Source organism: Vombatus ursinus, unplaced genomic scaffold (assembly GCF_900497805.2).
Source record: "Vombatus ursinus unplaced genomic scaffold, bare-nosed wombat genome assembly UNPS02014801.1, whole genome shotgun sequence".
Taxonomy (NCBI): domain Eukaryota; kingdom Metazoa; phylum Chordata; class Mammalia; order Diprotodontia; family Vombatidae; genus Vombatus; species Vombatus ursinus.
The window spans coordinates 9,150,134-9,163,283 of record NW_020954579.1 but is presented as its reverse complement, the minus strand read 5'-3'; the positions used below and the strand labels follow the sequence as shown (position 1 = coordinate 9,163,283).

At 36.6% G+C, this 13,150-nt stretch overlaps 1 protein-coding gene across 1 annotated transcript in view; it reads left to right on the top strand.

Moving 5' to 3' along the window:
* The window catches only part of NSF (N-ethylmaleimide sensitive factor, vesicle fusing ATPase), a 210,981-nt gene that overhangs the window by 110,689 nt on the left and 87,142 nt on the right, over positions 1-13,150 (top strand). Inside the window, 1 exon segment of the mRNA XM_027872966.1 lies at positions 1,965-2,060. Coding sequence (XP_027728767.1) covers positions 1,965-2,060 — 96 coding nt within the window.

Sequence of the window (13,150 nt, the reverse complement as noted above, 5' to 3'; positions counted from 1 at the left end):
TAGATAGATAGATAGATAGATAGATAGATAGATAGATAGATAGATAGATAGATAGATAGTTGTGTGTAATGGTGAACTTCTCAATGTATGGAATGCCAAAGAATAGATTGCATTTTTTACAGCATACAAACATTCCTTTGGGCATTGTTCACATGATTTATTTGGTCAGTAAGTTCTTAATCATGACTTAAAGGTCAACTCTAAGCTAGCCCCTGTCCAAGTCATCACCTATTTGGTGGAGTCTAAACCAGGGTTATTGCACATAGAAGTGGATTAAGGCAGATGAAATTTTCCTTCAAACTGTCATTTGAATATGGTTTTCTTATAAATATAAAACAAAATATGAACTGTTTGAGTAAAGCCACAGGATAATTGATGAGAAGTCTCATTAAAGCTAATAGAATGCAGTAAACAATCTATAACAGTATAATTTTATTTAATCCGGGTGAATTTCTGTGATATCCTTGTGTACTTACTCATGTGGGGATATTGAGCCCAACTACAAGTTGGCTTAAACCACCTGGCTAAAAAGGAGAGTATCTGACAGCTCAAAGCAGAGCCCCAAATAGGAAAAATAAGAATAAAGCTTTACCCAAGAAAAAGCACTTGCTCCATTTTAATTGTTATTACTGAGGCAAATACTTGACTTTTTTTTTTTCATTTAAAGTTACTGAAAAAAGATGTGTATATTTTTTTTTGGAGGGGGTGGGTCAAGGTGCTAAATTTTATTTTGTTTCTATGGAAAAACGTCTTCAATTTAGTAATACACATTAGTAGGATTTACTTAACAAAGATTAGTTTTACAGCCGGTTTTGTTTAAGCAAATTTACCCTTTAAAGTATGGGATATCAGTGTCTTGTTCCCTTTACTGTTGAGAGAGAACTCTGTTCACACTGGAGAATATTTTCCTACTTCCCTTAGCCTAGAAAACTCATTGTTGCTGCTGCTTCTGAGAGAGACCCTAATCAGTAACGTGGATAACACATCTCTCTTCTTCTCTAGAAAGTAAGTGTATATGAAATAGTGCATTTAGCTCCCACGGATTAATTGTAGTAAGAAAGACCTTTGGAGCGAGGTGTACAGACAGTGCTGCAGACAATCCGGTGAGAATGATAGGAAGCTGTGAAATTGTGGCTCTTCTCTAGATTGACTACAAGCATCATCAGACCCTAAATCTCATCTCCACAGTAGACTTTCAGTACAGACTGTCAGACAGACTGGGCCTGAAGGAATAAGTGTGCTGGTAGTGAATTGTACCTTCAAAATTGTGAAAAAGACATTCTGATTAAAACCTCTATGTATGGATGATAATTTCATTAGCAGTCTCAATTCTTATACTTGGATAAATTCTAGATTGTGTTGCTAGTGCCGTCAATGTGATTGTTATATCATCATAACACCTAAGAAAGAAAACAATGATTTTACTGATAAAAGGTGAGGTATGAGGGCAGCACGGTGGTACAGTGGATAAAGCACTGGTCCTGGACTCAGGAGGACCTGAGTTCAAATGTGGCCTCAGATACTTGACACTTAGTAGCTGATCCTGGGCAAGTCACTTAACCCCAGATTGCCTGCCCCTCTCCCCCCGCCAAAAAAAGTCAGGTTTTCTTTGTTGCAAGATGTATTTGTTAACTTTTTCCAACTTTAATTCTAGTTTTACAATTACTACTATGACTGTAATTCCTACATTAGAAGAATAACTTTTTGGAATTACATTTAGTGGATAGAAATAACTAGGAAGATAATAAGCAGATATTTTAAGTGATTTGAAAGGTTTGATAATCCATGTCAAGACAGCTCTGCAGTTAAAAGGAGACTCAATTTTTAACAAGTAAAAGCTTTGGTTGATATATCATTAAACTTTGTATTAAAAACTATAAATCCTTTGATGTTACTTTGCTAAATAGATAACCCTCAATCTTAAACTGAAAGTTTTTCACTTTTTTTTTTTCCATTTTAACTAGGCCAGCACCAAAGTGGAAGTGGATATGGAAAAAGCAGAGAGCCTACAAGTGACAAGAGGAGACTTCCTTGCTTCTCTGGAAAATGATATCAAACCAGTGAGTATGTCTAGTGAACTATAGAAACAATAACATAGTCTAGAAGAAAAATAATTGCTTCTCTAATCAACATGATTATTAAAGATAGTGTTGCTTTTGTACCCAGCGAATTTCATAGAACCATGGACTCAGAATTGGAAGGGACTTTAGAGGTTATTTCAAACCTCCCACTCAGTGTTAGAATGTACTCTATTATATTCTCTACTGATGATTGTCTATCCTTTGTTAGAAAACTTCTCGTGACAAGAAGCACTATTTTTAGCAGTTTTAATTCTTAGGAAGTTCTTCCTTGTTGAATTAAAATTTTTCTCTATTTAAACTTCCATCCATTGGTCCCAAATCTGCCTAAATAAATCCAGAACTTCTATATGTGCCCTTCAGATATTTGAAGACAATGATTATATCTTCCTTAAGTGTTTACAAAGCTAAGTGTTCTGAACTAAGGAATGTTTCATCTGACAATTTCCAGACTTGTTACTTTTCTCTGGAGTATGTAAATGTCTTTCTTAAAACGTGGCTCTCAGAACTAAACACAGTCCTTCTGGTGTGGTCTGAGTGGGGTCCAGCACAGAATCCTGCCATCTTCCATATTCTGGACAACAATATTAGCCATGCTTATTGAGTGCCTGTTGTGGCCAGAGCACAAGAGGGAACAATAAAAAGGAAATTTCAGTGCTTATTTTAGTTACAAACTGTCTCCTTCTTAACTCCATTTTAGTCTTTTCTGTGTATTTTAAAAATATTTCATTGATGCTCTATTCTTTTTTCTCTTACTTCCCCCTTTTTTTGTGTTACTAGCCCACTTCATTGTCTCATCCACCTCCTCCCACATAAAAGTCCTTCTTTGTAACACACACACATATATATATATACAGTCAAGCAAATAAATTTATGCTGGAACAGTCATGTCCAGAAATGTGTTTATTCCATGCCTCCAGTCTATCTTCATCAAGAGGTGGGAGGTGTGCTCTATCATCCATCCTCTGGAGTTATGATTGGTCATTTTATTGATAAGAGTTATTACGTCTTTCAGAGTTATTTTCCTTTACAGCACTGTGGTCGTTGTAAAAATAGTTTTATTAATTCTGCTCACTTTGTTGTTCAGTCATTTCAGTCATGTCTGACTCTTCATGAATCCATTTGCGGTTTTCTTGGCAAACATATTGGAGTACTTTACCATTTCTTTCTCTGACTCATTTTACAGATGAGAAAACTGAGGCAAACAGGGTTAAGTGACTTGCCTGGGATTACAGCTAGTGAATATCTGAGACTAGATTTGAACTCAGGAAGATGAATTTTCCTGACTCCAGGCTGGGCACTCTATCCACTGTGTCACCTACCTCCCTTCTTGCTCACTTAATTCTGCATCAGTTCATGCAAGTGTTCTCAGGTTTCTTTGAATCTAGCCCTTTCACCATTTCTTAGAGCACAATATTAACCCAATACATTCATATATCATAATTTGTTCATCCATTCCCCAATTGATGGGCACCCACTTTCTTTCCAGTTCTTTGCCACCTCAAAAATACTACTATAAGTATTTTTGTGTATTTGAGTCCTTTCCCTCTTTCTTTGATCTTTTTGCCTAATAATGGTATCACTGGGTTAAAGGGTATATAAAGCATTGTGATTTTTGGGATATAGTTTTAAATTGCTTTCCAGAATGATTGGAACAGTTCACAGGTCTATCAGAAGTTCATTATCAGACCTCTCCTTCCACAGACACTCCAACAGTGGCAATTTTCCTTATTGGTCATCTTTGCCAATCTCACAGGTATGAGGTGGAACCTTAGAGTTATTTAAATTACCTGTCTCTTTTTACTAGTGATTTGAAGATTTTTTTCATATTTTTGTTGATATCTTGCATTTCTTCAGTTGAGAAATGCCTGTTCATAGAACTTATCTATGGGCATTGATTCTTGTTCAATCTTATGTATTCAAAATTTTCCATGACCTTATCTCAAAATTCTTCCCCATCATACCTGCAAAAAGTTGCTTTTGTTCTCTAGTAATTCTTTTATATTACAGTCATTTATATACAGTTCTTGTATCCATTTGGGGGTTATTACTGTTATCTAATGTGAAGTGTTGATCTAAACCTACATGGCTTTCCATTTTTCCTAGCAGTTTTTGTTGAATTATAAGGTTTTTCTCCAGTAGTTGGAGCTTCAGGTTTGCGATTGCATTTTGTGTACCTAATCTGTTCAGTTAATAAACTTTTCTATTTTTTAACCAGTACCAATTGTTTTGATAATTACTGCTTTGTAATACAGTTTGAGATCTGGTACTGCTAAGCTATTTTCTTTTCTACATTTACATTATTTCTTTTGAGATCTTGACATTGTTCTCCACAAGATAAATTTTATTCTAATTTTGCCTAAAAATTCTAGAAAGTTGTTGTAGTTCTAAAAAGTAATCCTTGAGTAGTTTAATTGGCACAGCACAAGTTTGTAAATTAATTTAAATAGTATTGTCTTTGTGATGTTAGAGGGAATTACTTAATTGTGTTTGGTGTTTTCTCTTGTTTTCTTACATTTACAGCCTTAGTTCTTGGTTTGGGATTTGGTTCTTGGGCCAGCCCTCTTGGGTGGGTTGGGTGAGTCATGTTTGGTTCTGTCCATGCTGCAAACTGGATGTTGCTGCCACTGCTCAAGCTGTATAGGGAGACTGGTATTTGGCTCCATCCTCTGCCTCAACCCCTGGCTTCTTTCTCAGTCTCCTGGTTGCCCACTGTGGCTTCAGACCTCTACTAGTCTCTTTCTCCTTCTCTTTGCACAGTTCTCAGTCTGGAGCTGGTTCCATCCTCTGCTGTAGCTTTAACAGCCTGCAGTAGGTTAAGGAAGATCAAGAGGTCTCAGCCTTCCTGAGGCTAGTGCCTAGGTGCCGAATTTGCTCTGTCTCGTATTCTGGCTCCCAGTGCTCTCAGGAGTGTACAACCAGGCTCCCTTTTCCTGTGTAGTGACCTCTCTGGAAGGCAGCTCTGTCTCCGCTTGTGTTCTGACAAGGCAGGGCCAGGATCAGGCTTCAGGCACACAATTATTTAGAGCTGATGCTTCCTTGTGATGACTTTAGATCCATTTGCAGGAATGTATACATATCCTTTCCTTTCCCCACATCTGCCAGCTTCTGGCCTCTATAGTTGGAGCTAGTTTCCCCAGCATGACCCTCTCCTTGCCTCAGTCGCTTCTGCATTTACCTGATCTGACTTTGACTTCTCTAGTTAAGTCCCTCTATCTCACCCCCCCTTCCTTCTGGCCATCTTTCTGTGTAGTTCTAGAATGGATTGACTTATAATTCTCTTCGGATTTCTTCACCATTGGTTTTCCTTGGACTGTTTATATGGGAGACTGGGCTTTTTATTCCATCTTAACCAGAATTCTATGAATAAATTTTAATAGTTAGTCATTTATATTTTGGAAATGAAAACTGCCTCAGTAATTGGCTAGATTGAGATGAAGAAGTGATCTGATAACACCTGAATAGTTTCAAAGGTGATAGAGAAGATAGAGGAAACAGAGAAACAAGAACTGTTAAGCATTCACCTCTTTTTTTTTCTTTTGTAAATAGTATTTTATTTTTTCCAATTATATGTAAAGATAATTTTTAACATTCATTTTTATAAGATTTCGAGTTATGATTTTTTCTTCCTTCTTCCCTTCCCAACCCCCTCCCCAAGATGGCAAGCAATCTGATACAGGTTATATATGTGGAGTCATGGAAACATTTCCACGTTAGTCATAAAGTGAAAGAAGAAACAGAACAAAAGGGAAAAGCCAAAAAGAAAAAAAAAGAAAGTGAAAATAATATGTTTCAATATGCATTCAGACTCCATAGGTCTTTCTTTAATGGGGATAGCATTTTCCATCATGAGTTTTGGATCATTGTATTGCTGAGAAGAGTTAAGTCAATCATAGTTGATCATCATATTATGTTACTGTTACTGTGTACGGTGTTCTGGTTCTGCTCACTTCACTCAGCACCAATTTATGTAAGTCATTCCAGGTTTTTCTGAAATCCACCTGCTCATCATTCCTTATAGCACAATAGTATTCCATTACATTCATATATCACAACTTGTTCAGCAATTCTCTAATTGATGGTTATCCCCTCAATTTCCAATTCTTTGCCACCACAAAAAGAGCTGCTATAAATATTTTTCTACATGTAGGTCCTTTTCCCTTTTTTATGATATCTTTGGGATACAGACCTAGTAGTGGTGTTGCTAGATCAAAGAGTATGCACAGTTCCATTGTCCTCTGGGCATAGTTCCAAATTGCTCTCCACAATAGTTGAATCAGTTCACAACTCCACCAACAATGCATTAGTGTCTCCAGTTTTCCCACATCTTCCACAACATGTATCATTTTGCTTTTCTGTCATTTTAGCCAATCTGATAGGTGTGAGGTGTGGTACCTCAGAGTTAATAATTTATATTTCTCTAATCAATAGTGATTTAGAGCATTTTTTCATAAGACGATAGATAACTTTAATTTCTTCATCTGGAAATTGCCTGTTCATATCCTTTGACCATTTGTAAATTGGGGGATGACTTGTATTCTAATAAATTTTACTCAGTTCTCTATATATTTCTAGAAATGAGGCCTTTGTCAGAAACAGTTATATAAAAATTATTTCCCATCTTTCTGCTTTCCTTCTAGTCTTGGTTGCTGTGGTTTTGTTTGTGTAAAAACTGTTTAATGTAATCAAAATTATCCGTTTTGCATTCCATAATGCTCTCTATCTTTTGTTTAGTCATAAATTCTTCCCTTCTTCATAGATTGACAGGTAAACTGTTCCTTGCTTTCCTAATTTGCTTATGACATCACCCTTTATGTCTAAATCATGTACCAATTTTGACCTTATCTTCATATGCAGTGTGAGATGTTGGTCTATGCGTAGTTTCTGCCATACTGTTTTCCAGTTTTCTTAGCAGATTTTGTCAAACAGAGAGTTCTTACCCAGAAACTGGAGTTTTGGGGTTTATCAAACAATAGATCACTGTAGTCACTTACTACTGTGTCTTGTGTCACCTGATCTATTCCACTGACCAACCACTTTATTTCTTAGCTAGTACCAGTTAGTTTTGATGATTGTTGCTTTATAGTTTTAGATCTCGTACAGATAGGCCACCTTTCTTTGCACTTTTTTTCATTAATTCTCTTGATATTCTTGACCTTTTGTTCTTCCAGATGAATTTTGGTGTTATTTTTTCTAGCTCTATAAAATAATTTTTGGTAGTTTGATTGGTATGGCACTGAATAAGTAGATTAATTTAGGTAGAATTGTCATTTTTATTATATTAGTTTGGCCTACCCTTGAGCAATTGATATTTTTCCAGTTGTTTAGATACGACTTTATTTGTGTAAAGTGTTTTGTAATTGTGTTCATATAGTTCCTGGGTTTGTCTTGGCAAGTAGACTCCCAAATATTTTATATTGTCTACAGTTATTTTAAATGGAATTTCTTTTTCTATCTCTTGCTGCTGGGCTTTGTTAGTATTGTATAGAAATGCTGATGATTTATGTGGATTAATTATTTCAAGAAGTTTTTTAGTTGATTCTCTAAGATTCTCTAAGTATACCATCATATCATCTGCAAAGAGTGATAGTTTTGTCTCCTCATTGCCTATTCTACTTCCTTCAATTTCATTTTCTTCTCTTATTGCTAAATCTAAAATTCCTCCTTGTTTCACTACTGATCTTATTGGGAAGGCTTCTAGCTTATCCCCATTACAGGTAATGCTTGCTTATGGTTTTAGATAGATATTACTTATCATTTTAAGGAAAGCTCCATTTATATCTATGCTCTTTAGTGTTTTTAATAGGAATGGGTGCTGTATTTTGTCAAAAGCTTTTTGTGCATCTATTGAGATAATCCTATTATTTATGTTGGTTTTGTTGTTGATATGGTCAATGATAGTTTTCCTAATATTGAACCAGCCCTGCATTCCTGATATAAATCCCACCTGGTCATAGTGTATTATCCTGGTGATAAATTACTATAATTTCTTTGCTAATATTTTATTTAAAATTTTTGCATCGATATTCATTAGGGAAATTGGTCTATGATTTTCTTTCTCTGTTTTGGCTCTTCCAGGTTTAAGTATCAGCACCATATTTGTGTCATAAAAAGAATTTTTAGGACTCCTTCTTCACCTATTTTTCCAAATAGTTTATATAATATTGGAACTAATTGTTCTTTAAATGTTCGGTAGAATTTACCTGTAAATCCATCTAGTCCTGGGTATTTTTTCTTAGGGAGTTCATTGATAGCTTATTCAATTTCTTTTTCTAAAATTGGGTATACCCAGCAAAGCTGAGCATAATCCTGAATGGAAAAAAAAAAGGACATTGCCCCTGTTAATCTGGGCAATTTATAGTTTTGTAATTATTCATCCATTTCACTTAGATTGTCAGATTTATTGGCATACAATTGGGCAAAATAGCTCCTAATTGTTTCTTTAATTTCCTTATTTCATTGGTGGTGAATTCACCCTTTTCATTTTTGATTGGTAATTAGGTTTTTTTTTAATCAAATTAACCAAAAGTTTATCTATTTTATTATTTTTTTTCATAAAACCAGCTTTTAGTTTTATTTATTAAATAGTTTTCTTTCAATTTTATTAATCTCTCCTTTGAGTTTCACAATTTCTAATTTGGTGTTTAATTGGGAATTTTTAATTTGTTCTTTTTTTAGCTTTTTAGATTGATGCCCAATTCATTGATCTGCTCTTTCTCTATATTATTCATGTAAGCATTTAGAGATATAAAATTTCCCCTAAGTACTACTTTGACTGCATCCCATAAATTTTGGTATGTTGTCCCATTATTGTCATTCTCTTTGATTAAATTATTGACTGTTTTTATGGTTTGTTGTTTGACCCACTCATTCTTTATGTTTAGATTGTTTAGTTTCCCATTAATTTTTTTGCTCATTTTTCAAAGTCACACTCTGCTTCTGGGTCAAAGGGGCACTGTCCCAACCTTCTTGCACTAGGGACCAAGGGTCTGGTCACTGATTTTCTGCACTGGGGCTTCTGGGACCGACAATTTACCCACTGTGCTAGGGTGGCCTGGCCTAGTTGTGCCTGTTGTGCTTTGGCTTTCAGGGCTGGCAGTTTGCCTGCTGTCCTGGTGCTGAAGGCCTCACAGCTGGCCTGCTGTACCACTGGCCAGCTGAGCCAGGACCTTGATTGCTGATCTGTGTTGTGGCTGAGAGCCTCCCACTGGCTTGCCTGGTCACCACCTGGGTAAAAGTGAGACAGACCTTTCCTGAAGTCCTTTTAATTTAACTTGGGCTGAAAGATTGTTTTACTCTGTCTTTTTGTGGATTCTGTCACTCTGGAATTCTTTTAGAGGCTTGATTTAATGTTGTTTCTGAGGAAAACTGGGAGAACGCAGGCAACTTCCTGGCTTCTCTCTGCCATCTTGGCTCCACCCTCATGCATATACCTTCTTAAAGGGAGACATAGCTTCCCAGTTAAGGTATTATCAAGGTGCATAACTCTAGTTTGGGAGGATTCTGCTCTCTGGGGCGAAACAGCAAACCTAATATCTTTACCACATGACAGTCTTTCAGATACTTGAAGATAGTTATCTTGTCCCCCACTAAGTTTCGTATTCTTTAAGCTAGCCAGACCCAATTCCTTCAGTCCATCCCCTTATGACATTAATAAAGGGAAAGATTTCAGCAAGGAGAGATATAGGGGTAAATACATTGCAGGAATGGGAAATGGACAAAATTCTTGTTTGATTGGAATACAGAATTCATGAAGTGGAAGAGTATAAAGTAAGGTAGAGAAATAGTTTGGAGCCAGATGATGGGAAACTTTAAATCCATTCTGTGATGTATGTATTTTGATGGGTAGGTATTGGGGACCACTGAATGTTTTTGTGCAAAGGGGTTACCTGATCAAATCTGCATATTAGTGAAGTCATTTTGCAGAAGTCTAAAGGATGGAATGAAGAAGGGAGATTAGACGTAAGGAGCTTACATTTATATAAAGCTTTTATAAGAGTTCAGGTGAGAGGTAAGGCCCCATAAAATCCAACGTTGATACTAATTTGGGGCTTGGAAGTGACCATAAGCTCCAGAGAGCTGTGGTACGTGTTCATAAACTGTGGCAGGTCTTGCATACTGGAAGGGCTTCAGGCATGGTCTGAACAATACACCGGATTTGTTTTCAGAGGACCTCTGAACCTGAGGGGGCCTTTCAGGTATTAGATGTGTCAAGAATGTGTACTCAGCAACAATCAATCTACCATCATCCTTTTCGTTGTTACCAGAGAAAAAATAAATTTGCACAGACTTTCAAGGACACCTGAAGCTGAAACTTGATGCTTCCCTATTTTTTATGGAGATGGTCCTGAACCAGGACTTAGCAGTCATTTAGGAAGCGAGGACTATTACCAGGCCAAAAAAACTAACCATCTCCCAGTGACTACTGTTATCCCCTCAGATTCTGATTTTCATGTCAGACTAGTCTTAGAAAGTGACTATCCTGCTATGTTAGTGGACTTTTCCCTCTTCCCTCTTAGGAACTTTGTTTTCTAGATCTCAGACTTAAGTTTCTACTGGGTTACTGCTCTGGGGGGTATTTCCTTATTCTGATTCTCTGTACACAACCTGGACTTAATCGGCCTTGCCAGTACAAAATGGCTCTCAGTCCTGTGTGGATTCCTTAAGTGTCTGAAGTGACTAGCTAATCGGTAGAAAGGGGAACAGAGGGTGCCAGTTTTCAGACTGGCTCTAAACTTTAATAGGAGCAGCTAGGTGACACAGTGGATGGAGTACCAGGCCTGGAGTCAGAAAGTCTCCTCTTTGTGAGTTCAAATCTGGCCTCAGACACTTAATAACTGTGTGACCCTGGGCAAGTCAGTTTGCCTCAGTTTCCTCATCTGTAAAAATAACTGGAGAAATAAATGGCAAATCACTCCAGTATCTTTGCCAAGAAAACTCCAAATGGGTTCATGAAGGGTCAGACACGACTAAAAAACAACTCAACAAAAAAAATCAGGAATCTAAATGTGAAGCCCATGTCCAGTGACTTAGTGGACATACCACTGGAGAAACTGAATGATATTGTTTCTAGCATTCTTATTATACGTGAAACTAAAGGAAAGAAGGCAGTTGCAGCTAAATGTAATGATAGTTCAACAGGCGTGCCTTAGGCAGCCCTTCTTAAACTGTGGGTCACAACCCCATATGGGTTTAAGAAGTTTAAGAAGTGGTGAAGAGGTCACAGGTGGAAAAAGTTTAAGAAGGCCTGCCTTAGAGAAGGAAAGAAAGGCAAAGTTAACTATTATATGTGCAAATGCAATAAGAAATTTTATTTCATGGGATATCTTGACATCTCCTACTGCATACTTATGATGAGCATTTGCTAAAGACCACAATGAAATGACCGAAGCTTATGCACCAATATTGGTTCCAGAAGATGAAGTTAAGAAAATCTATGAAGAAGTCAGTAACACTCTCCAAGTTTAATCAGCATATACTGATAATTGTGACTTTAATGTGAAGGCAGAAAAGGGTGAAGATGGTGAGAAGTATATGAGAAAGCATAGTTTAAGAAGAAGGAGTGAGAGAGGCCACAGATTTGTAGACTATCTAGAAGCTTCATACCTTTACATCATGAAAACTCTCTTTGAGAAAATGAATAAGTAAATTAAAATGCATTTAGTAAGCACTTAGCATGTGTCAAGCACTCTGAATACAGATATAAAAGTGAGGCAGTCCTTGTACTCTGGAAGCTTACATTCTATTAGGTGAAGACAGTACCTGTGGGAGAGTGGGAGGCAAAGGAAGAATAAAGAAGCAAAGGAAGGTATGTTTGAAGTAACATGGTTTAGAGATGGCCAGGAAGTGTTATATATGGTGAGCTGGTTCTGGACAAGAGAAGATGAAAGCTTACTTATCAAACCCGGGGTCCCAGAGGCAGAAATCAATAGCCCTGGTGGGAGGCAGAGGACTAGCGTATGGGCAGCATGGTTTGGAAGTGGCCAATAAGCCGTGGACATGGTGAGCAACAAATAACATCACACACAAAAAAAGAAATTACATTCAATGATTACATTTAAACAGGCAAGAAAAGACTCATTGTTGATTTGGTAAATTTCCTAAATGAATTGTTTATAAAATCAGACCATCAACTTGTCAGAACAAAAATCAGAATTAGTAAAAAGGTAGAAGAAAGAATATAGAGAAATAGAGAAAAAGATATAACATACAATTGAAATAATTTAGTACTGACCTGTTTAAATAACTAGGTGATAATCAAAATGCAAAATGGAATTTAACTGATGTAAATCAATTGCTACAGCAAGAAAACCAGAAAAGCCCAGAAAGTGCCTTAGCAGACTACATATTTGCCAAGCAGAGATGGCAGCCAAAGACAATACTGGTTTAGAATGTAAATTGATTTGTAAAATCTTTCCAAAAAAATGATGGATGATTATGAGCAGTACCATCTCATAATGGAGAGAGAAGCACCAGAGGGTAAAATCAGTTTAAAGAAAATTTGGCAGGAGACCCAGTTTGAGGAAATCCCAGTGGCATTTAAAGATGAATATTGAAAGTGACTACAAACTGAAGAGAAAAAAAAAAGAGCTGCAAAGATTATTATGATAAACTTTTTGCCCCCAAGGACATTAGAACCACTGCACATGGACTCTAGCATCACAGTATCGCATGTTTGTGAATGAAATGAATGATGTTTGTGAATGAAATGGAAAAAAAAACCCTGGAAGAATGGCCAAATTAGACAAAATATATGTGGAGGATCTCCATTCTAGAAAAGACATCGTTGTGAGGGTATTGAAGAGTTGATGCACAAGGTATCATCTAAAGGATGGGAATATACTAAATGTGTGCAGAGTCTTACTAATACCTTATTAAAGCCACAACTGGGAGTGAGTAAGTTAATAACTACCAACCTACATGCTTAATTTCCCATTTTTGTAAAATGTTTATTCATGAATTGAGGGCATCCTTATTGTGGACATTAGTACGGAACAAGTAGCTTTTTGTGAGCAGTATTCAACGATGGACTACATATTTACCATTTCATAATTGTATGGAAAATATAGAGG